Below are 23944 nucleotides of genomic sequence, written 5' to 3' on the forward strand. Positions count from 1 at the left end.
TGACACTGATGATCACCCTCCTCACTCTCTCTGTCTTCTTTGATATTCTCTCCTACCTATCTGATCACTCTTTTTCTCTCTCCTTTGTTGGACCCTCCTCTAAATTATACCCTCTAATCCTAGGTGGCCCTCAATGTTCTGACCTGGGCCTTCTCATATCCTTCTATACTACATCACTTGGTGATCTCTTCTGCTCGTATGGATATAATTGCAAATAATTGCAATGAGGAGGAAAAGAGAGACTTGCCTAATAACCCTTCTGGGGCTATACAGGAAACTAAATACAATTTAAATTTGTAAAAGCCCAATACAAAATATGGAAATCAAGGCAGGGGACAAAGAATGACTGCTAAATGCAAAATACCATTCTCATAAAAGTAGTATCATGAATGCTAGACCTCAAAACAGTGTTGATACAAGTGGAAAGCTAAGGTAATAACCTAATAGAGGGTTTTTTGTTTCTGATGTAATTCAGGTTTCAAACCTGAAATATTTTGCATAAGTCTTTGTTAATTGGTGGAAAGAATGATAACACAACGTGACCCTATGTGACTTTGTGAGGAGAGGAAATGTTGCAGAAATTTTGGAAAGGGAGACATCCTTTATTTCTGCCTTGAGAGAAAAACACATGCTCCCAAATTCTGGGGTGAACACATCCAGGAGTACTTAATATGTGTTTGTTCATGAAAGAGACCAACCAGCCAAGTGTCAGTGATACCTATATGGTCAAATTTGCTTCTTTCCATTAGGAGATGCAACTCACTGTGTTTAGTATTCATATTTTGTACATTTGTATATAGATACCCAAGACCACAAATTTTCCTGCAGTCTTCCTGCACCCCCAGTTGAGAAAAGAGGAGGGTTTTGGGAGAAAGATAATAAGTTCTGTTTTGGACCTGTTGATTTTAAGATGTGTATGAATATCCAGTTCAAGGTATCCAGTAGGCAGCTTGAGATGCAAGACTGGGGGGTCAGGAAATAGTTTAGGTATAAATATTTACCAGGGAGCTAATGAAAACACCAGCAAAATAGTAGATAGGGAGAAGAAAAGAGAGCCTAGGCAATCAACAGTATCAAAGGCACAAGAGAAATCAAGGAGGATGAGGATTGAGGAAGGGCCAGTAGATCTGACCATTATGAGATCATTGGTAACTTTGTAAAGATATTCTATTTTACCACGTACTTGTAATAACAATTTTCCACATAAGTTTTCTGAAGTTATACGATCCAAATTGTCTCCCTCCTTTCTTTCCCTGCCCTTTCCCAGAGATGGTAAGCAATTTGATCTGGGTTATACATGTGTTATCATGCAAGACATATTTACACCTTGTTGGATCATTGGTAACTTTGAAGAATGCAGTTTCAATTGACTAACAGAGTTAAGAAGAGAATGAAAAAAGGAAGTAAGAGGCACCTGCACAGACAGCCTTCTCAAGGAGGTTAACCATATAAGAGAGGAGAGTTTAGGATAATATCTAGGCAAGGTATACATATCAAGTGAACGTGTTTTGAGGCTGGGGAAGACATGGACTTTTTTTTAGACAGTGAATAAGTGGCCAATAGAGAGAACTTTTAGATAGTGAGAGTGGGAAAGTTGGAGGAAAATGGTATAGGATCATTTGTACATATAGAAGTTTTGGCAAGGAGAAAGGCCAACTCTTCATGTAAAATGGATGAAGAAGGCATCTGGTTGATATGAGATGAAGATAAATAGGAAAAAGGGAGCTCTCAGCAAATAGCTTCAATTCTTTTCAATATGAAGCAAGGTTCTCATCTAGGAGGGTGAGTGAAGGTTGTGCCATAGAAGACTTGAGGAAGAATGAAAAGATTAGAAATAATTGCTGTGGTGAGTGGAATAAGTACATTGATTAAAGAGGTGTAGTAAGTTCCTTTGCTGCAATGAGGACCCAGTTAAGTTTATACAACATAAATCTGAAGCGTAGTCTGTCTATATGGTTTCATGATTTTCTGTAGCACCTTCTGGTTAAACATGAATAGTAATGAAAGCAGCAGATGTTGGCAGTAATCCAAATTTGGAGCTTGGCAATAGGGAAAGAGGCTAAGGGGTTACAATATAGAGGCCAGTGTAGAGTTGAGCTGCTTGCCATGGCATGGAGATAGAGCAGGAAGGGGAGTATAACCAGTGATGGCCTGAGAAAGGTCTAAGCTGGAGGAACTGAAAGTAAAAGGCAAGATCAAAGGACAGACCATTTCTGTGAGAAGTTGAAGGAGAGGAGAGGAATATGTCATGAGAAATTCACAAACTGAGGAACTGGTTAGTTAGGCTGTTTGAGAGAGTATCAAAGTGCATGCTAAAGTCCCCTGGCATGAGGGCAGGATTTAGGATTGAGTCAGAGATGATGAGCCAGGCACTGAGCTCATTGAGGGAGTCAGGAACATGCCCTGGTGGCCAGGTAGATAACAGCTTCCAGGACCTTGACTAGATGATAAATATGAATTGAATGAACCTCAAAGGAATAGAAGTTATTGAGTTAGGATGGCAGAGAGTGAATAAGTGATAACTGTGAACAATGATCATTCCAACTCTTACTACAAAGAGGAATGGGGAGGAAGGTGGAAATGAGTAAACTCAGTGAAAACCAGAAGATGATGTGAGAAAGGAGAAGGTTTAAGATGAAAGCAACTTTATATGGAGCTGGCTTTCCAGAGTGAAAGGGATGAGTAGAACTAAAGTGAAACATTGCAGGATTAGAGTTGAAGAGAATGTGAGTATGGAAAAAATATATAGTGGGGGAATGGAGAATAGTTTTTACTATACGACAACAGCCAGTGGTCTAAGGGTTCAGAACCATGAGTGGGAATAAGCTTATCATTGAGGAATAAGTCCAGATAGGTTTTCTGTGACTCAGGAGAAGTTCATTGAGGGAGACAGGTAACTAGATTTTTCAAGATCCTCCCTCCATGTCCAAGCAATAAATCATGTCCTATAAGAAGGACATACTCCAAGCAAAAAGCAGGCAAAAGTACAGCCTCAAGATGTCAAAAAAGGAAAGGGAAGGGGAACAAGCATTTATTAAGCACCTACTATGTGCTAAGGAAGTAGGAAATAGCATTTCCAGGTGCTATCTGATCCAGGAAAAGTCCTCTATATTGTTTTCCTTAGGGAATCTGCTCAGCTCTAAAGGATTCAATGATCATTTATATACAGATGCCTCTCAGATTAATTTATCTAGCCCTAACTAGACCCCTGTTCCCCAGGTTTATATTAGCAGCTTCCTATCAGGCACAGCATCTCCCATAAAGCAAGCTCAACATGTCCAAAAAGGAACTTGCATTTCCCCCCAACTCTCTCCTCTTCTGAGCTTTCCTTATTACTGTTGAGGAGAGAGACAGAGAGAGAGACAGAGACAGAGACAGAGAGACAGAGACAAAGAGAGAGAGAGAGGGCTGAGAGAGAGAGAGAGAGAGAGAGAGAGAGAGAGAGAGAGAGAGAGAGAGAGAGAGAGAGAGAGAGAGATGGAATGTCCCATGTCAGAACCGGCAAGTGGCTTTCCAGCCCTTAAAAGAGCTGCTCTGTCTCTGGGACCTATTCTCTACCACTCCCTTATACACTGAGTTCCTCAAAGAAAATAAACAGAACAGCACCACTCCCAGCAACAAGGGATTTGGGATTTGGGGTCATTGCACAACCGAATCTAGGGAGTCTGTCCATACATGGAATGATGGGATCATAATCCTGGAGGGAAGCTTGCAGTCATCAATTCTAATCCCTTATTTTTCAGATGGTTTCTTAAAAATTTTAGACACTAAAAAGCCAACTTCCCTTTTCTGAAGAGTGAGTGGAAACAGAGAATTAATGCGCCTCTACTAAACCTGGACTAAAAGTCCAACTGGTGGGGAGTGACTGATGTAGCTGAATGAAAATGAAAAGGCCCTTCCTTAAGGGCGTAGAGGAGGGGGAGGTAGAGAGGCTGAAGGCAGCCCTAAGTTGGGTCGAGGATTCGCTGCGAGGCTGGAACTAAGGAAACTGGGAAAAGGGGGAAAGGCTGGGCACCCAAGGGCAGGGGCGGGGTCACGGAGTAGAAACCCCAGACGCTCCACCTCTTCCCCTGCCCTAGACTCCTCTTCTCCCCAGAGGAAAGCAAAAGAGAGCCCGAGGCAGTGACAGCTCAACCCCGAGCTGCCGTAGAGATCCGGGGTGCAGGGCGCTGAGATCCCTGGTGCTGGGCACCACAGGTCTGGCTTTGGTGGATGGGGAGGAGGGGGGAGATCCGGAAAGAAGGGGAGGAGAAGAGAGGGCAAAGCAAGGCTGGGCAAGGCTGGACAGGGCAGAGTAGGGCGGGGTGGGGAGGAGCTCGGCTATGTCCGCCACTTCTGTGGAGTCCCCAAATTATTGATAGCTTTCTCATGAGCAATATAGCTTGGAAAGAAGGGGCATGATGAGAGAACGGAAGGAAAGCTATGGGTGAGTTGAAGCAGACAAAAACAGGCGTAGAGCACAGACTTTTAACTGGCATCTTGGATCAGGCTAAGCTGCCAAGATGTTTCCTACCTCCTGACAGTTCCAAAACCTATCATCCATACCCTTTGCCAAGCTGCCATCTCTCATTATCTTCTAGGTTGGGCTTTCTCCAGCTTTTCTGGGATTTCATGCCAAGAAAGCTAGAGGAAGTGGTGGTCCTGGAGTTGGGGGTAGGAGGTTGAGGAAGAGTTGAAGCTTCTGGCAAAATAAACCTTTGCTGGATCTGAGCAGAAAGTGTGCAAATATTCAGAAAGAATGGTCTTTAGGCTTTGTCTTTGTGTCTTCTGTTGGGGATCTGGAGAAGGTTTGGGGCAAGCAAGCCCCTGGTTATCCAGATCTCTGATCTGAGACTAGGTTTCCCAAAGAGCCCTTGTTTTTACCTAGCTGGAGAAAGTCCTGGTTGGGTTGTCCAAAGAAACAGCTCACAGTTTTTACTATCAACCTAAAACTACTATGGCTTTTAACTTCCAGTCATGTGAAATATCTTAATTTTTTCTACCCCATAGCCTATTCTCCAATACCCATATTTCTCATAGGATCCATAGAGTTAGAGCTGGAAGGGGCCAGGGAAGCCATTTAGGCCAACTCCCCCATTTTACACAGGAGGAAACTGATTTCTAGAGAGGGATAATGGGATAATATAATGTCCAAAGTCATACAAGTAGTAAGAGGCAGAGGTGTGAGTCATATTGAGGTAGTTATCACTGTACTGTGCTGTCTCTCTATAAAACACCTTGAGTTCTAAGTTGTGCTTTGTTTTAGAGTTTTTTTCAGGGAAGGAGGGAAAGATTTCTGAGCTATCTTTCTGTTTATATATGACTAGTAAATGAAAAAATGTTTTAACATCAGTCTTAGCAAAACTCCTTCCACTGGTGCTGAAGACTAAATACACTTAAAAATGTATTTAAAAATTCTAAATCCATTTATGTGTGAGAATATGCACACACTAGGGGAAAGCATATATGTATATTCTTTTGTATATAAAAGTATACACATCAGGTATATTGATTATTGTGTTTTGCAGAATGTGAACATATGCTTAATCACTACTCCTTTTTATTTCCACATGTTATCAATAGTTCAGAGGATCATTGATTCAGAACTGGAAGGAACCTTGAAATTAATCTAGAATCACCCTATCATATAGATTAGAAAAGATTCAGTGACTTACCTAAGGTCACACAAGTAGCAAAGAGCAGATCTGGGTACTCTATTCAATTTTTCCTTTTTAAAAATTATTATTATTGATGCTTTTGATTTTCACATTACATCTATTTCTGAATATATTCATTCCTTCACTCTCCAATTCCTTGTTTAAAAAACAAACAAACCACTTTTTAAAGAGGAAAAGAAGTAGTCCAACAAATCTAAGAATATTCAACTGTGTCTGATGATGTTTGTATGCATTTTCTTTCATGTCCTTATATCATAGCTATAAACCAGTCAGTTATTTATGTAACTTAATACTTACCAGTCTAGGAATGGTTCCAGCAGGTCTTTATTCGCCATCTCTTCATAGCATGACTTATCTGAAGTCCCTCTCTGTTTAGTTGTAACAATGTTAGAAAATATTTTGTTTTGTTAAATTCTCAGTGAACTGCAAGAGTAGACATTTACCAAGGATTATGAAATGCATGTTGCAATGTTCATAGAATATTTGTGTTTAAACAAATGCTAGCTATTATCAGGTAGTTAAAAATTGTTACTCCTGCTACTACTATTAACCACATAGGATCATAGTTAGAGCTAGAAGGTACCCTGGAGGTCATGTAGTCTAACCTCCACATTGTATAGATGAAAAACTGAGGCTCAGAGAGCATAAATGACTTGTCCAATAGAACACAATTTGGATGTAGCAGGATTAGGATTCAAAATGAGGTCATCTTACTCAAAATCCATTGCTCTTTTCCATTTTCCCATATTATGCCTACCTTAAAAAAAAACAAAACAACCTTACCTTCCATCTTAGAATTAATACCCTGTATTTGTTCCAAGGCAGAAGAGTGACAAAGGCTAGGGATCAGGGGATTAAATGACTTGTCCAGGGACACATAGTTACAAGGTGTCTGAAGTCAGATTTGAACCCAGAATCTACTGTCTCTAGTCCTTGCTCTCAATCTACTGAACCACCTAGCTGCCTCTTACTATAGGTCTCTTAAAGAGATTTATTATAGTTTAAAAGAGATTAATCTCATAATCCCCTTGGGGGGAAATGGAAATGAATAAAGAATGTGAATTACAAAGAATAATAATATTAATAATTTGGTTAACAACAAGAGCATCAACAACATAATAGTACTACATTTAAAAATTGGGGTAAAATTTGACGTAACAAAGTGAAAAATAGATTCAAGACAATCTTTCAAATGAATGCCCTTCTCTTGTGGCAAGAACAAATATGATCCCTCTGGGACAATTATTTTGTAATATTTGTAGGGTGAGTTGAGCAGGAGTTTTTTGTTTGTTTGTTTGTTTTTGTTTTTATAAAATCCTTATCTTCTGACTTGGAGTCAGTACTGTGTATTGGATCCAAGGCAGAAGAGTGGTAAGGGTTAGGCAATGGGGGTTAACTGACTTGCCCAGGGTCATACAGCTGGGAATTGAGCAGTTTTTTTTTAACAACTCCTATTTGCCTTTTCTTCACTCTGCTACTGGCTGCTTCTGAGGAATAAACACCTATCATTTCATCTGTTATATAATTTAGTTCTATAACTACTCATGGATATTTACTAATAAGTGAAATTTTGTTTTAATTTGGAAAAAAGCAAGATCCTCATTTTATGTTTTAATGTTTCTCTTTTCATCATCTAGAAATCATGATATAAGTGAAAATTATTTCAAAGAAACTGTAATTTTCTCATTTAAAAAAGTATTTTTAGCTCTAAGCCCCCAGTCAGTCTTCACTCTAAAAAAACACCTACTTATCAGTTCTATCTTTCTCTTCTCTTAGGATATTTCCCCCTTAATTGTTCTCTTTAGTACAAGCGTACTCGTTTAAGTCTGTGGTTTGCATTTTTATAGATATGATAAATATTTAAAACAAATAAAAGTAAAGAGACTTTCTAGAACCCCATAAAGAAAAGGAAGTAACCTCATTCCCAGAAACTTGGCTGACTTTCCATTGATATCAATGGACCTCTTCCTCCTCTAGTCTCAACTACAGTCCTTGGCTGAAACATTGCTTTGTTCTTTCAGGGGAAAAAAAAAAAAGATAGCTTTCTGCTTGCTTGGTACCTTACTTCTAAGACCTGTCATCTCCAAAGCAAGAAGCAAAAGAGCTAAGAATGCCCATTAAGACAATGCCTTTTAGGTTTAGCTATTTCCATTCAACAACTCTTCTGGGTCTCTTAGGGAAAGACCTCAATCTAACTCATGATGATTTCTTTGCATGTTTCCCTAATCTTCATCAGAACAGACTAGGGCAAAACCAGGCAATGATGATCCAACTACAAATCACCAAACCTGGTCTGGAGTTCAAGATTACTCAGTTTTTAAACTGTAAAGTTCTTCTGCTGTCCATGCAAATTTCAGGAAGGTGACTGAGGCAATCCATGCCCAGGACTCAAGCTCATTATTCCTAACTGCTGTTAAGCTGCTTTAGTGGTCTTTTCACATGAAAATGAGCTACACAAGGTAGCATCTTTTGGATGATGATTTTACTCAAAAGTTTTAGATCCTTTACAAAGTGCAAACTGATCCACTCAAATCTGAAAGGGTCATAATCTTATTTTTTTATTCCATCTTTCGGTCATTTATCTAAACAAAAATTGTAACTAAACGTCTCTATGATTGCAGGTATAAGATGAACACTTACCTTTTCATCTATTATTTAATCCAGTTCTGTGGACACTCATGGATATTTACAAATATGACAGTCAGATTTTTTTCATTTGGGAAAGGTAAAATCTCTAGATTATTTTTTTAATGTTTATCTTCTCACATGCTCATATCCCATGTTTTTCATTTCTGTTCCTCGCTTTATATCTTTAAGTTCCTCTTATTATACAATTATCCACATTGTCAGTTACTACACTTTTCCTCAAAAGTCAAACTTTTTATTTTTCCTTCATGAGTCTCCTCTTCATTGTGGAATCTGCTAGCATAATATCAAGACAGCAAGGTGGTGCAATGGCTAGAGTGATGGACCTGGAGTCAGGAAGATGTGATTCAAAACCAGGATCAGATACAACTAAGCTATGTGATCCTGGATAAGTCATTTAATGTCTATTTGTCTCAGCTACAAAATTAGGATAATAATAGCACTTACCTCCTAGTCAGGTTATAAATAATTATCAATACAGTGCCTGATGCTTAGGAGGTTCTATATAAATGGTATCCATAATTATTAAAATTAACTCTGGCTTTCTGCCCAATAGCCCTCTTACTGACAAAAGTGGAAGGAACCCTCAAAATTACTCAGTCCCAAACCCTCAGGGGAAGAGGAGAAAAGAATAGTTATTTAAATCCTCATTGTACAGATGAGGAATCCTCTGCCCAGAGCAATTATGATTTTTATAATCAGGACTCACATTTACATTCATTTACAAAGTGCTTTTTACATCTCATTTGATAATAATAATAATTAGCATTTATATCACACTTCAAGGTTTTATAAGATACTTTATATGTGTTGTCTTGGTTGATCCTCACAAAAGCTCTGTAAGGTAGGTGCTGCTATTATCACCATTTTGCAGATGAGTAATCTAAGCCTGGTAAGTGACTTGTCCAGGGCCATACAACTAAGTGACTAAGGTAGAATTTTAACTCAAAATTTCCTGACTCCAATCCAGTACAACATTTAGTATGAGAGGTTATAGTATCCCTATTTTACAGCTGAAGAAACTGATGTTCAAATTGTTTAAGCAATTTGTCCTCATAACCCATGGTACAGTCAGGACTAAAACTCTCTTCTCCCCCTTTCAAATTCTTTCTGCTACCCTCGATATCTTATCACCCTTTTTGGCCTTGAAATTAAATTAAAATGAGAGCTATAATATAATATAATATAATATAATATAATATAATATAATATAATATAATATAATATAATATAATATAATATATATAATGTACATATATAATTTTGGATTTATGGCTGACTTCCAATCTCTTTTTGGAGAACTCAATTCTAACTTATTATTTTTTTTTTAATTTTTTTTAAACCCTTACCTTCCGTCTTGGAGTCAATACTGTGTATTGGCTCCAAGGCAGAAGAGTGGTAAGGGCTAGGCAATGGGGGTCAAGTGACTTGCCCAGGGTCACACAGCTGGGAAGTGTCTGAGGTCAAATTTGAACCTAGGACTTCCCATCTCTAGGCCTGGTTCTCAATCCACTGAGCTACCCAGCTGCCCCCTCTAACTTAGTATTATTAATTATATATACTCAGACACATCACTAATTAGCCAGATCTTTCAGATCTCACTTTTTTTTTCTAAAATGATGTATAAATATGTCAAGCAACCAGAAGCAGCACCCTTGACACCCTCAAGTTTTGAAAGACTTGCTGCCCACTATTAAGGCTTTATGTTGGGCTTTGGTGGCAAACTCTCACTGGAAAAATGATAAATTACTTGTGGGTGATCTATTATAATGACTTTTACAATTTCTTTATTTATGTATTTATAATTATATTGACTAATTACTTGAACATACTTTAGTTGTTAGCAGAAAAGCATACTTTCCTAAAAAAGTAAATGGTAGAATTTCAGGTCTTTAAAAATGGATAATTTAATGGCTACAGTAGTTTCATTTCATATTGGGCTCTACATGGTCAAAGCTGGCATATCTCAGAACCCAGTGATAATCTTGGAGTTGTATAGTTATCTATCTATCTATCTATCTATCTATCTATCTATCTATCTATCCATCTTTCTATCCATCTGTCTGTCTATCTATCTATCTATCTATCTATCTATCTGTCTGTCTGTCTGTCTGTCTGTCTGTCTGTCTGTCTGTCTATCCATCCATCTAATCTATCTATCTATCTATCTATCTATCTATCTATCTATCTATCTATCTAGTGCACATTTCTGCTAAGACAGCAAAAGAACCCTAGACTAATAAGGGATATCTCTGAATCTCAGTTTCCTCATCTGCAAAATGTATATAAGCATACTTATCCTGCCCCTTTATGAGTTCTTAAGGGGGAAATGTTTTGTTCATCTTCAAGAAATGAGAATTGTTGTTTGCAAAATATAAAAATTAAAAATATTAAGTGCTAAGTATTCAAAATTCTTTAGTCATTGTTTTCTTCATGAATTCTTACTTTATAATTTTGAATGTGAAAAGTTTTAATTCTGACATATCTCCCATACCTGTAAAATAATAATAGTCAATAATAATATTCATGATAATGATTGGTAATAATTATAATAATATTATAGTTAATATTTATATGACACTTTAAGGTTTGCAAAACACTTTACAAATATCACAACCTTGAGAATTAGGGGCTATTATTATCTCTACTTTACTTATGAGGAAACTGAGCCAGAGGTTGTGATTTGCTCAGGGTCACATAGCTAACAAGTATCTGAGGTAAGATTTGAACTCTAGCCTTCCTGACTATAGGCCCATCTCTCTATTCTCTCACCTACCTGCCTATTGTTACATGTTTGTTTGTTTTAAATCTGATATAGTTTGTAATTTAATTGCTCAGGAATATCTTCCTTCAACAATGAAACATTGTAGAATCAATCTTACTTGACAAATAGCCAGACAAAATACTTTCCCAAAGTTTCCTAGATTTGTGTTTTAGTATCATGTTTTATGTTTTTTCTATTATTTTTAGTAACTATATTTTTCATTCTGGGGACAGATTCTATGGTAGATACGTTCTATGCTATCGGACTTGTGATGCGTCTTTGTCAGTCGCTTTCACTATTGGAGCTTCTGCACATATACGTGGGGATTGAATCCGATCGATTTCTGCCCAGGTTTCTGCAGGTATGTTTCAATTAAATCTTTAAAGAACTTAAAAGAAAACCTCTTTCAGATTATGAACTTCTTTTTTATTTTAACATTATTTTTTTTTGGTCATTTCCAAACATTATTCACTGGAGACAAAGATCATTTTCTTTTCTTTCCTCCCCCTCCCCCCCACCACCTCTCCCATAGGCGACGCACGATTCCACTGGGTATCACATGTATTCTTGATTCGAACCCATTTCCATGTTGTTGGTATTTGCATTAGAGTGTTCATTTAGAGTCTCTCCTCAGTCATATCCCCTCCACCCCTGTAGTCAAGCAGTTGCTTTTCATCGGTATTTTTACTCCCACAGTTTATCTTCTGCTTGTGGATAGTGTTTTTTAGATCTCTGCAGATTGTTCAGGGACACTGCATTACCACTAATGGAGAAATCCATTACCTTCGATTGTACCACAATGTATCAGTCTCTGTGTACAATGTCTTGCTGGTTCTGCTCCTTTCACTCTGCATCACTTCCTGGAGGTTGTTCCAGTCTCCATGGAATTCCTCCACTTTATTATTCCTTTTTGCATAATAGTATTCCATCACCAACGTATACCACAATTTGTTCAGCCATTCCCCAATTGGAGGGCATCCCCTCATTTTCCAATTTTTGGCCACCACAAAGAGCGCAGCTATGAATACTCTTGTACAAGTCTTTTTGTCCATTATCTCTTTGGAGTACAAGCCCAGTAGTGCTATGGCTGGATCAAAGGGCAGACAGTCTTTTATCGCCCTTTGGGCATAGTTCCAAATTGCCCTCCAGAATGGTTGGATCAGTTCACAACTCCACCAGCAATGAATTAGTGTCCCTACTTTGCCACATCCCCTCCAGCATTCATTACTTTCCATGTTAGCCAATCTGCTAGGTGTGAGGTGATACCTCAGAGTTGTTTTGATTTGCATCTCTCTGATTATAAGAGATGTAGAGCACTTTTTCATGTGCTTATTAATAGTTTTGATTTCTTTGGCTGAGAACTGCCTGTTCATGTCCCTTGCCCATTTATCAATTGGAGAATGGCTTGATTTTTTTGTACAAGTGATTTAGCTCTTTGTAAATTTGACTAATTTAAACCTTTGTCAGAGGTTTTTATGAAGATAGTTTCCCAATTTGTTGCTACCCTTCTGATTTTAGTTACATTGGTTTTGTTTGTACAAAAACTTTTTAATTTGATGTAGTCAAAATTATTTATTTTACATTTTGTGACCCTTTCTAAGTCTTGCTTGGTTTTAAAATCTTTCCCTTCCTGAAGGTCTGACATGTATACTAGTCTGTGTTCACCTAATTTACTTATAGTTTCCTTATTTGTGTTCAAGTCATTCACCCATTCTGAGTTTATCTTGGTGTAGGGTGTGAGGTGTTGATCCAAACCTAATCTCTCCCATACTGTCTTCCAATTTTCCCAGCAGTTTTTATCAAATAATGGATTTTTGTCCCCAAAGCTGGAATCTTTGGGTTTGTCATAAACTGTCTTGCTGAGATCATTTACCCCAAGTCTATTCCACTGATCCTCCTTTCTGTCTCTTAGCCAGTACCAAATTGTTTTGATAACCACTGCTTTATAGTATAGTTTGAGATCTGGGGCTGCAAGTCCTCCTTCCTTTGCATTTTTTTTCATGATTTTCCTGGATATCCTTGATCCTTTGTTCTTCCAAATGAACTTTGTTATGTTTTTTTCTAATTCAGTTAGGAAGTTTTTTGGTAGTTCAATGGGTATGACACTAAATAAGTAAATTAATTTGGGTAGGATTGTCATTTTTATTATGTTAGCTCATCCCACCCATGAGCAATCAATGTTTTTCCAATTGTTTAGATATAGTTTTAACTGTGTGGAAAGTGTTTTATAGTTGTGTTCATATAGTTCCTGTGTTTGTCTCAGCAGATAGATTCCTAAGTATTTTATATCGTCTAGGGTGATTTCAGATTATGAACTTCTGATGATACAATTGTTAAGAACTCAATCATTGCTTTTAAGTCCCTGCTAAATGAAATCAATTCCTTTTTAAGTCAAGTCAACAAACATTTATTAAAAGTATATTGTATACCAGACACTGTGCTTTGGAGCTAGAGATGCAAAGAAAGGCAGAGAGTCACAATCCTCAAGGAGCTCACAATCTAATGCAACTGCAAACAATTATACACAAACAATATACTGGAGTTAAATTGGAGATAATATCAATGGGAAGGCGATAATATTGAGGAGGACTGGAAAATACTCTTTTTATAAGGTGGGATGGCAGTTAGGTGGCACAGTGGCTAGAGTGCCAGACTTGGAGTCAAGAAGGATCATCTTCCTGAGTTTGGATCTGGCCTTAGATATTTATTAGCAGTGTGTGGCCCTGGGCAAATCACTTCACACCATTTGCCTCAATTTTGTCATCTGCAAAATGAGCTGGAGAAGAAATGGCAAGGAAGGAGTAGGTAGGAGGCTTAACAGATGGAGAGCCAGGTTTGGATATGGGAAGTCCTCGGTTCAAATGTGGTCTCAGATACTTCCTAGTTGTGTGACCCTTGCCCATTGCTTAACCCCAGTTGTTTAGCCCTTACTGTTCTTCTGCTTTGGATTGAATACTTAATATAGGTTCTAAGTCAGAAAGTAAGGGAAGGAAGGAAGGAAGGAAGGAAGGAAGGAAGGAAGGAAGGAAGGAAGGAAGGAAGGAAGGAAGGAAAGGAGGAGAGGAGAGTGAAGTAATGGGCTTTCAGGGCAGAATAAAGATATTAAAGAGATATGTTAGCATTGGAATTTACAACTGGAACCAGACAGAGTCCAAACTTCTTATTTTACAGAAAAGTCCAGAGAGATAAACTGAATTTGAGCAATGTCACTGACAGACTAAGTATCACAACATGATTATTATTGCCCCATTTTTTGACAAGGACAGGAAGAGAGGAAATCAAATGATGGTATTCTCTCAGAGAAGGAAGGAAATTGAATAATGGAAAGGAACAAAGACTAGAGACTGGACCTGTGATTTCACTAGTATAGGGAACTTATGAATGAAGAAACTCCCTCTACTAATGTGGGCTGACATTTTCTTTGCAATTTTTAGTCTTATAACACTTATATTAAGTGATGTAATATTTAAAATTGGTGAATGTCATAAACTGTGGCAGTTAAAAGAGTTGGAGTTGTAAACTGTAGTGAGTAAAATAGTGGAAGATATAAATTGTGTTAGATATAAGAGAGGGTGAGTAAATTTGTGACCGCGGAAAGTATGTTTTCACTACAGTGTCTTGTTTTAAATCAAATATAAGGTGGTCGCCAGGGAAATATTCCCAATTATGAATATACCTAAGTCAACTGGGTTTTATAGAGACTTTAATTAATAATACAATGAGGAATTAAAGAAAAGTGAGAAAGAGAGAAAAAAGAAATAAGTATGAAGGGCCTTAAGCCAACATGGCCTAGACCTGAGTCTTAAGAGAGAGAGATCAGTGATCAGTCAGTCAGTCTTTTATCACTCACCACAAGGTCTGTCTAAGCAAGGATTCTAGTAACAGAGTCTCCTCAGAGAGAGTTCCAGCCAGAGTCCTCCTCAAAAAGCCTTCCAGCCAGAGACTGTTTCAAAGGGCCTCTCTCAAGAGCCTCCAGAGGGACAGAGTCCCCTCAGAGGAGCTTCAGGGAGACCTCCTTAGAGATTGTCCTCCAAGAGCTTCCCTTCTCCAGAGCCTCTTTCAAGAGCTTCTCTTCAAGCAATCCTCATGAGAGATTCTGCTTTTTCTTATATAGGGGGTTTTCTCCTATGTCACCTTCCCTAAGTTCTTCCATCTACCAATCACAGTAGACGTCTTCCAAAGGACAGTCCATTCTGAATTCACTGCTGGGTCGACTAATCCCTTTAGTAAGTTTGAACCAGAGAAAACCTCTGAGTAAGCTTTCACCTCTTTGCTCCTGGCAAGTTTACAAGTTGCCTGACCTTCAACAGGTACGCAGCATCCCACTGTATCAATTCCAAAAATAGGCATGGCTTAAAGAACTCCCTGCCTCATCATAACTATGTGTCTAAGGACCTTCATTGTTCAGCAAGGAGTTTTCTCCCCTAAAGCAGTCCCAAGTATGGGTGGAGCAGAGGTCTTCCCATTTTTGATCCAAGTAGAGTTCTCACTTTCCAAATGGGGAATGTTCCCAGTAGGGAATTGTTCCAATGGAGAATTCCCCAATGGGGAAATTTTTAACATTCACAAGTCTGAGAAAATTTCAAGATTTACAGTGACATTGCACAAAATTAGTCAATATGTATCAATGATAATGATTTTTTTAAAGGAAGAAAGAAAAAAGTGGCAGTGAATTTTTTTAATAGAAAAAGAAGGAAATATGATATATAATACAAGAATGACAGTATGGGTACTAAAGAGTTAAATTTCAAATATATTAAAAAAGCAAAAAGTATGTGACAATAAGTCATACTTTCATTAGCAATCATCATTTATTCTTTGTACATAGAAATTTTAATGTTTGATATTTGTCAAGTTCTTGACTTAATTCTAAATTGAGAAAAATGGATTTTTAGTTTCCTAGATTAAGGCAGAGTGGGGCAGAAATCAAAACATATCAGAATTCAGCTCAGCAATAGATTACTGAGAAACATATTAAGAGAGTTTTTGCATTTGAGCATGACATGTGGTATTTAACTATTCCTGACAAATTATCAAAAGATTGGAAGCTAAACAAAGTAATAAAATCCTAGAGAGACAATGACACTTTGTCATTTTTAATCTGTGAGAATTTACTTTTAAGGATCTGCAGAAATATTTGCTACAACTAATGAATTTTAACTGTTGACATGTAGGAGTTGAAGTACAAAACAAATATCGTATCAGTGTCAAGTATGGCTATCACAGAAATGAATTCGAATGAAGATCTACTCTTTAGCTAAGTTGAATTCAGATGAAGTTCTCTTGAAACTATTTCCTTAAAAAAAGTAGTAATTGATTTAGATCTGACAGAAGAGAATTGTATTTTATAAAATTTAATTTTACTAGAGTTGTGGCAATCAGGTCTCTTCTGCTTTGAAATGAGCCAAAGTAGAAAGTCTGCCTTCATGGCAAAAGTAAACATTGTTAGTTACTCATGTTTTTTTGTTTTTTTTTTTAATAATATTTTATTTGATCATTTCCAAGCATTATTCATTAGAGACAAAGATCATTTTCTTTTCCTCCCCCCCCCCCCAGCCAATGCGTGATTCCACTGGGTATCACATGTTTTCTTGATTCGAACCCATTGCCATGTTGTTAGTATTTGCATTAGAGTGTTTGTTTAGAGTCTCTCCTCAGACATGTCCCCTCAACTGCTGTAGTCAAGCAGTTGCTTTTCCTCGGAGTTTCTACTCCCACAGTTTGTCCTCTGCTTGTGGATAGTGTTTTTTAGATCTCTGCAGATTGTTCAGGGACATTGCATTGACCCTAATGGAGAAGTCCATTACGTTCGATTATACCACAATGTATTAGTCTCTGTGTACAATGTTCTCCTGGTTCTGCTCCTCTCGCTCTGCATCACTTCCTGGTGGTTGTTCCAGTCTCCATGGAATTCCTCCACTTTATTATTCCTTTGAGCACAATAGTATTCCATCACCAACATATACCACAATTTGTTCAGCCATTCCCCAATTGAGGGGCATCCCCTCATTTTCCAATTTTTGGCCACCACAAAGAGCACAACTATGAATATTTTTGAACAGGTCTTTTTCCTTATTATCTCTTTGGGGTAACTCATGTTATTTAAGAAGGTAACAGCAATTTTCTGTACTTGCCTTATTTGGTAGTAGAGAAAAGGAAGAAATATTATAATACCATATGATGATGTTCCATATTTTAACTATTTTCTATGGCTTCATTTTTTATTATAAAATAGAAAAATCATGTGATATTGGTTTCAGAGTAAAATAGCACTTACAAAATTCAATAGATGGTTATATTGTATATGTTAAGAATATACCTTGTGATCTAAAATTGCTATATTTTCATTATATTCTCCTATATTAGATTTTCACAGTTAGGCTGCTTCCTTTTTTTTTTTTAAAGAGATCAAGATTTCGGGGGCAGAGAGGTAGCATAATGGATAGAGCAGCAGGCCTGGAATCAAGAAGACCTGGGTTCAAATGTGACACTTTTAACTCTATGCAAGTTACTTAACCCCAATTGCCTAGCTCATGCCACTCTTCTGTCTTAAGTTGATACTAAGATGGAAAGTAATAGGAGAGAGAGAGAGAGAGAGTTGAGAGAGAGAGAGAGAGAGAGAGAGAGAGAGAGAGAGAGAGAGAGAGAGAGAGAGAGAGAGAGAAGGAGGAGAGAGAGAGAGAGAGAGAGAGAGAGAGAGAGAGAAGGAGGGAGAGAGAGAGGAGAGAGAGAGAGAGAGAGAGAGAGAGAGAGAGAGAGAGAGAGAGAGAGAGAGAGAGAGAGAGAGAGAGAGAGAGAGAGAGAGAGAGAGAGACAGAGACAGAGACAGAGAGAGAAACAGTCAGACAGTGGGGAGGGAGGAAGAGAAATCAAAGTTTCCATACTATCTAGATAAGTGTTGGAGAAATATATTTAACATTGTTATACTGTGTGCCAGCCACTTTTTTAAGTCTTCAGTATGCTTTAACTTCACTATTCCCTTTTTTAAAAAAAGACAATTAAGAATGTACATATTTGTCAGGCAGGCAATAAGCATTTATTTACTGTCTACTAAGTGTAGGGGACACAAAGAAAGGCAAGACAGTGCATGTTCTCAAAGAACTCACAATAGAGTAAATAAGAGATAGGAACAACAAGGTGCTGCCTTTCAGTTGGGGGGGGAAAGACCATTTTCTTTATTATTATTTATGATAATAAATAGATAAATTTGTACAATGTTTTTAAGTTAGTAAAGGACATTACATATGCTATTTCATTTGTTCCTAACAACCACTTCTGTGAGGTAGTTGCTATTATATCTCCATTTTACAGATTTTACAGCTGAGGTTGACAGAAGTTCAGTGACTTAAGCAGGGTCACAAAGCTAACAAAAGTCTGAAAAGGATTTGAATCCATGTCTAGATGACTCTGAATTCAACTTGCCTTCTAACTGCTTGGGTAGAACATTAATTTAATTGTGCATGCCCTCTCTGTAAGTTTTAAATTTGACATGGGGCAAGTTTAAAATTTTTATTTCTCTTTTCCTTTTATTCACATATTTCTCTCTAGGATTTTAAGGAGAATGAAATGAGTTATAAAGAAAACACCAAAATATGATTTCCTCTCCAAAGCTTCTCCTCTTCCATTATTAAAAACCCATCATTGAACAGAAGAATGCATGCCTTATTTCCTAAAGACATGTTGAGAATTGAGACAACACTAGGGGCCTGTTATTTTTTTAAACAGCAAAATTGGGTAATATTTCTTGGTTTCCTTTATTTCCTATTTCTTTCAAAAGGGAAAAAAACTCAGAGTAGATATTAGTTAAGTTACTTGTGTAAGAGTTAACCATACTTGATTAGAAAATTGCATGGAACTGTTAATTTCAAGTAGTAAAAGCAAAACAAGTCATTGTAATTGTTATTCGTAGTTGGCTTTAATTTTTTAAAAATCAGATAAACCTCTGCTGCCAGCCTTTGTGAAAACTTGCAAAATATTCAAGGTGAGGCACTTTATCCGCAGGGTTTTTTATTATATTTTCTAAGAAGCCAAAAGTGACCCTAGAACGAAGTCTCCTTTATCATCTGGTTGAGCTGCCAGATGTGGGTTTTCTCTCTTTTCTTTTCAAAGGCCTTACTTTATCTGACAGCTGGGGAAAGCCATTATGACTTTCTAAAATTATACCCAATTTAAATAAGTGCTATACAGCTTGGAAGTGGAAAAAGAAAACAAAAGACCTAAACTTAGTAGAATAGTCATTGATACATATTTCACGAGTTTTGTACATGTTGGGATAAAAGACTTTCATTTGCAAAACAGATTTTTATTTTGTGTCTCTTTATGGCTTGCAAACGATGTCTAGAAGTAGCAGAGTTGTTGTTCAGTCCTGTCTGACTCTCCATGACCTCAGTTGGGTTTTCTTAGCAAATATACCAGAGTGGTTGACCATTTCCTTCTCCAGCTCATTTTACAGATGAGGAACTAAGGCAGACAGGGTTAAATGACTTGCCCAGGGTCAGACAACTAATAAGTAAGTGTCTGAGGCCAGATTTGAACTCAAAGAAGATGAGTCTTCCTGATTCCCAGAAAGCACCTAGAAGTAGCATTCCACAGTAGATCTTGCACTGGAAAACCTGGGTTTAGATCCCTCCTAAGATGCTTTCTTTTTGACCATAGGCAAGATATTTAACATCTCCTAAGAGTTCTTTACTCTTCCTTAAAATAGAGACCAAAAAATAATTATTATAATAGCATTTATATAGCTCTTACTATGTGCCACTGTGCAAAGTGCTTTATAAATATCACCTCACAATGACTTTGGGAGGTAGACGCCATTGTTATCCCCTTTTACATTTAAGGAAACTGAGGCAATTAGAGGTTAAATGACTCTTCCAGAGTCACATAGCTAGTAAGTATCTGAATATGTGATTTGAATGTGGATCTTCCTGACTATTGGCCCCAGTGTATTCTCCGTTGTACCACCCAGCTGTAGTAGCTGGTCTTAGAATTGGTATGAGGCTCAGAAGAGTTAATATATGTGAAATCTTTTGAAAACCTTAAGGAACGTTGTCATTATCAGTGGATTCGTTTAGATATGTATCATTTAAAAATGACAATGTGACATATCAATTAAATATCATTAATATATTGATATATTTTCTTCTTATTTCATAATCACATTGAAATATGCAAATATCTCCCTATTTTAAAAAATTGTGATTTAGCTTTAAAAGTTTCTGTCTGCTGCTGTTGCTGCTGCTTTGGATCCTACCACAACTTTGTAGAGCAGGGATTCTTTACCTGCATGGAATCCATAAACTTTTTTTTTTTTAATTTTGAGAGCTGCCTTTCCATAAAACAACTTTCCTTTATAATCCTCTTTTTAAGTTTTATTTTCTGCTTTTAAAAATAACATTCTGAGGAGCAGCTAGATGACTCAGTAAATAGAGAGCCATGTCTGGAGATGGAAGGTCCTGGGGTCAAATCTGACCTCAGACATTTCCTAACTATGTGAATTAGGCAAGTCATTTAACCCTTATTGCCAAGCTTTACTTCTCTTCTGCCTTGGAACCGATACTTGCTATTAATCCAAAGACAGATGGTAAAAGTTTTAAATGATAATAATAATAATATTTTAAGAAGAGATTCATAGACTTCACTAGGCTGCCAAAGGGTGTGCCAGTAAATGTTTTAATAAATAGCTCTTTGGGAGGGGGGGAATCCTTGCTCGACACACTGTCAAGTTAAATCTTAATTGTTAACATTTTTTCTATCACTTTCATAAATCTGGGTGATCAACAAAACATTAAATCAAACCCTGATTTGTAGCTTACTAATTTCCGGGGTGTAAATACTCATACTAAAGCTCTTAAGAGAGGACAGACCAGTTCAGCACCCCACTGAATCCCATAACACACACACACACACAAAGGTTTAGAACCATGAGAGTAGAAGGGGAGTAGAACAAGTTATTCATTGATCTATTAATAGAAATCATTTCTGGATCCAAGATAATTTTGCCACCCTTAGGACCAACATGGCGATGAGCCTCTACAAGCTTAGCTAGACTGATCTCAGATAACAGGTACATAATTCTTTACCAGGTCAGAGTTTTTAATGCCCTTTCAAATTGTTAGGAATTGCTCATGCTTGGTCTCTGCTGACATAGCCTTCAAAAATTCCTGGTATACCACCTACCCCTGATTAGAACTCAGAAGGCAAAATCATTTCAGTATTTGTAAGAAAATAATATGCAGCTCTGAGCACGGAACATGCCTCTAAGACTTTCTAACCAGAGAAGTTAAGGCTCAGGCCAAGGGATCACTTGAGTTTAGGAGTTCTGAGCAGAAATAGGGCTAAAACTGATCTGGAGTCTGCTCTAAGTCTGAAACCATTATGGAGATCCTCTTGGGTCAGGGTACCATTAGGTGCTTAAGGAGGAAACAGTGCAGGTCAAAGTAGCTATGCTGATTAGTAATTTGGGACTGAGCTGTGAGTGACCACTCTACTTTCAGGTTGTTCAAGAGGAAAGCAGGAAAGGAGGAAGATAGGAAGGAGGGAAGGATAGAGAGAAGAAGGAAGGGGATAAAAAAGAAGGAAGGGGAAAAAAAGAAAAAAGATTATTAGCTATTCAATTTATTTAACTGTTAAAATAGAGAGCAAAAAAATGGCTCAAGAGTAATAAGTAACTATTGGGAGAAATGTTAAATAAAAATGCAAATGGGAATTTTAAATATCAGTTTTCACTTATATATTTTGGGAAATCGTATCTTCTCACATCTTTGCAGAGGTGTGGGACAGTCAGTGTAGAGTATTGCATTATATTGCCAGATTCTGTTGATATGTTGATTAGTTTTCCTAAAATTTTTTTCTTTTTTACATTCTTTTTACAGGCTCCCTCAGTTGGGGAGGGATATATTTAGAAAACAAGGTGATATAATACCCCAAATATATCAATAATTTTAGATGTGATCTACTATGAAAAGTTGTCTGAGAATATGAAGACTGCCTACACCTTTTCCTATTTTCATCAAGGATAAGTTTGGTGAAGATATAGATCATTTTCTAGGAGATTAAGTTTTATTTGCCTCTTTGAGGGTAATAGTACTATCTAGATCCTTTTTAGTTCTTTTTAGAATTCCTGTTGGAAATATCCTGAAAATTAATCACCGAATATTTTTAAACCCTTATCTTTCTTCTTAGAATCAATATTAAGTATTGGTTCCAAGGCGGAAGAGTGGCAAAGTTCAGACAATTGGGGTTGTGACTTGCCCAGGGTCACACAGCTATAAAGTGTCTGAGGTTAGATTTGAACCCAGGATCTCCCTTCCTGAATGTTTTTCTAAAATTGCTATCTCAGATCTACTTGTCTAACCTTAACCATCCTCTTGATTTCTAGTTTTGTATCGCCAACTACCTATTGGACATCTTGAAGTAATGTCCCTTAGGCATCTTCAGTTCAACATGTCATTATCTCTACCCAAACTTTCAGCTCTCCTTAACTTCTCTATTACTCTCAAGGGCACCCAATCACCCAGGCTCAGGACCTAGGTATCATTCTGGACTCCTCATTCTTTCTCATACAAGTTAGATGTCAAGTGCCACTGTTTCTACCTTCATAAAATCTCTCTTCTCTCACTCTGTAGCCACTCTGGTACAGGTCCTCATTACTTCATTCCTGGATTATTCCAATCATCTCCTGGTTAGTTTTCTTGCCTTAAAGTGTCTCCCCACTCCAGTCCATCCTCCAATCTGCTGTCAAATCAATCTTCCTAAAGTACAATTCTGATCACATCATCCCCCTGTTCAATAAACTCCAATCACTCCCTATTGACTCCAGGATCAACTATAAAATCTATTTGACTGAAAGCCCTTCAGAATTCAGCCCCTCCCTACTTTTCCAATCGTTTTATACCTTACTCCGCTCTAAGTATCCTATAATCCGGCGGTATTTTTGTATCCTTACTGTTTCTTCCAACAAACTATTCCATTTCCTGCCTCCCAACATTTTCACTGGCTCACCCCAGCCCCCACCATGCCTAGAATCCTCTGCTTCCTCATCCCAGCCTCCTAGCTTTCTTGACTTCTTCTGTATCTCCACAATATCCCCATCTTCTGTAAGAAAGCTTTCCCAGTCTTCTTAGAGTCTTCTCTTTAAAAATACTCTGCCCCCAAATGATCCTCTATATATCTTACTCGTACATAGATGTTTACATGTTGGCTCTTCCATTAGACTGGGAACTCCTTGAAAGCAGGGACTGTTTGTTTGGCTCTTCTTTTTATCCTCAGTACTTTAGCAGGGACTTGGCACATTAATTCTGGATGACTGGTTATCTCAAGCAGGAATTCCTTCTGTGTGTACTTGTTGTAGATTATCCAAACTTTGACTTATCTTCTTAGTTGTAATTGCCATTTCCTCAAATAGACCATTTGATAATCAGGTTTTAGAGTCCAAATGCAATGGTTTGAACTCTCCTCCCTGAGGAGAAACCCTAGTAGGTCGATTTCATTTTATATCTACTTATGGTCCTTCTGTTTCATCTACAAATTCTCTGAGGATAATCTAGTTTAACCAGATCTCATGCCAAGTTCTTTGCGGGCTTGTTTCCCCCCTAATCTGCTTTTCATTGTTCTTTGATTTGTGAGGTAGTACTGCGCTTAATCTTCCATCTTTTTCCTCCATAATGTTTTGAAAATATCTTGCACTGTCAGTAATTGTTGCCTGGGGCTGCCATGTTTCTCTGATACTTTAATTTAATAAGGAGAGCAAGCATTTCCTGGCTGAAACAGGTTCTGGGTCCTTTCTGCGTCCTTTTTGTGACAATTGCTTTGTGTTAGTTAAAATTATAATTTGATGAGTTTTACATTGCCTTTATTTTTGTCCATTACTCTCTTTTAT

General features: G+C 37.5%; 1 protein-coding gene across 2 annotated transcripts in view; it reads left to right on the forward strand.

The window, feature by feature from the left end:
• Positions 1–4063: 4063 nt before the first annotated feature.
• Positions 4064–23944, forward strand: part of HACD4 (3-hydroxyacyl-CoA dehydratase 4) — a 38117-nt gene continuing 18236 nt past the window's right edge. The window contains exons 1-3 of one of the 2 annotated variants that reach the window (XM_007498069.3): positions 4064–4197; positions 8279–8382; positions 11301–11428. In XM_007498069.3, coding sequence (XP_007498131.1) covers positions 8286–8382; positions 11301–11428 — 225 coding nt within the window. In that variant the 5' untranslated portion in view covers positions 4064–4197; positions 8279–8285. The remainder of the gene's footprint in view (positions 4198–8278; positions 8383–11300; positions 11429–23944) is intronic. The other variant, XM_056806664.1, reaches the window with a different exon arrangement.

This window comes from Monodelphis domestica, chromosome 7 (genome assembly GCF_027887165.1).
Source record: "Monodelphis domestica isolate mMonDom1 chromosome 7, mMonDom1.pri, whole genome shotgun sequence".
NCBI lineage: Eukaryota > Metazoa > Chordata > Mammalia > Didelphimorphia > Didelphidae > Monodelphis > Monodelphis domestica.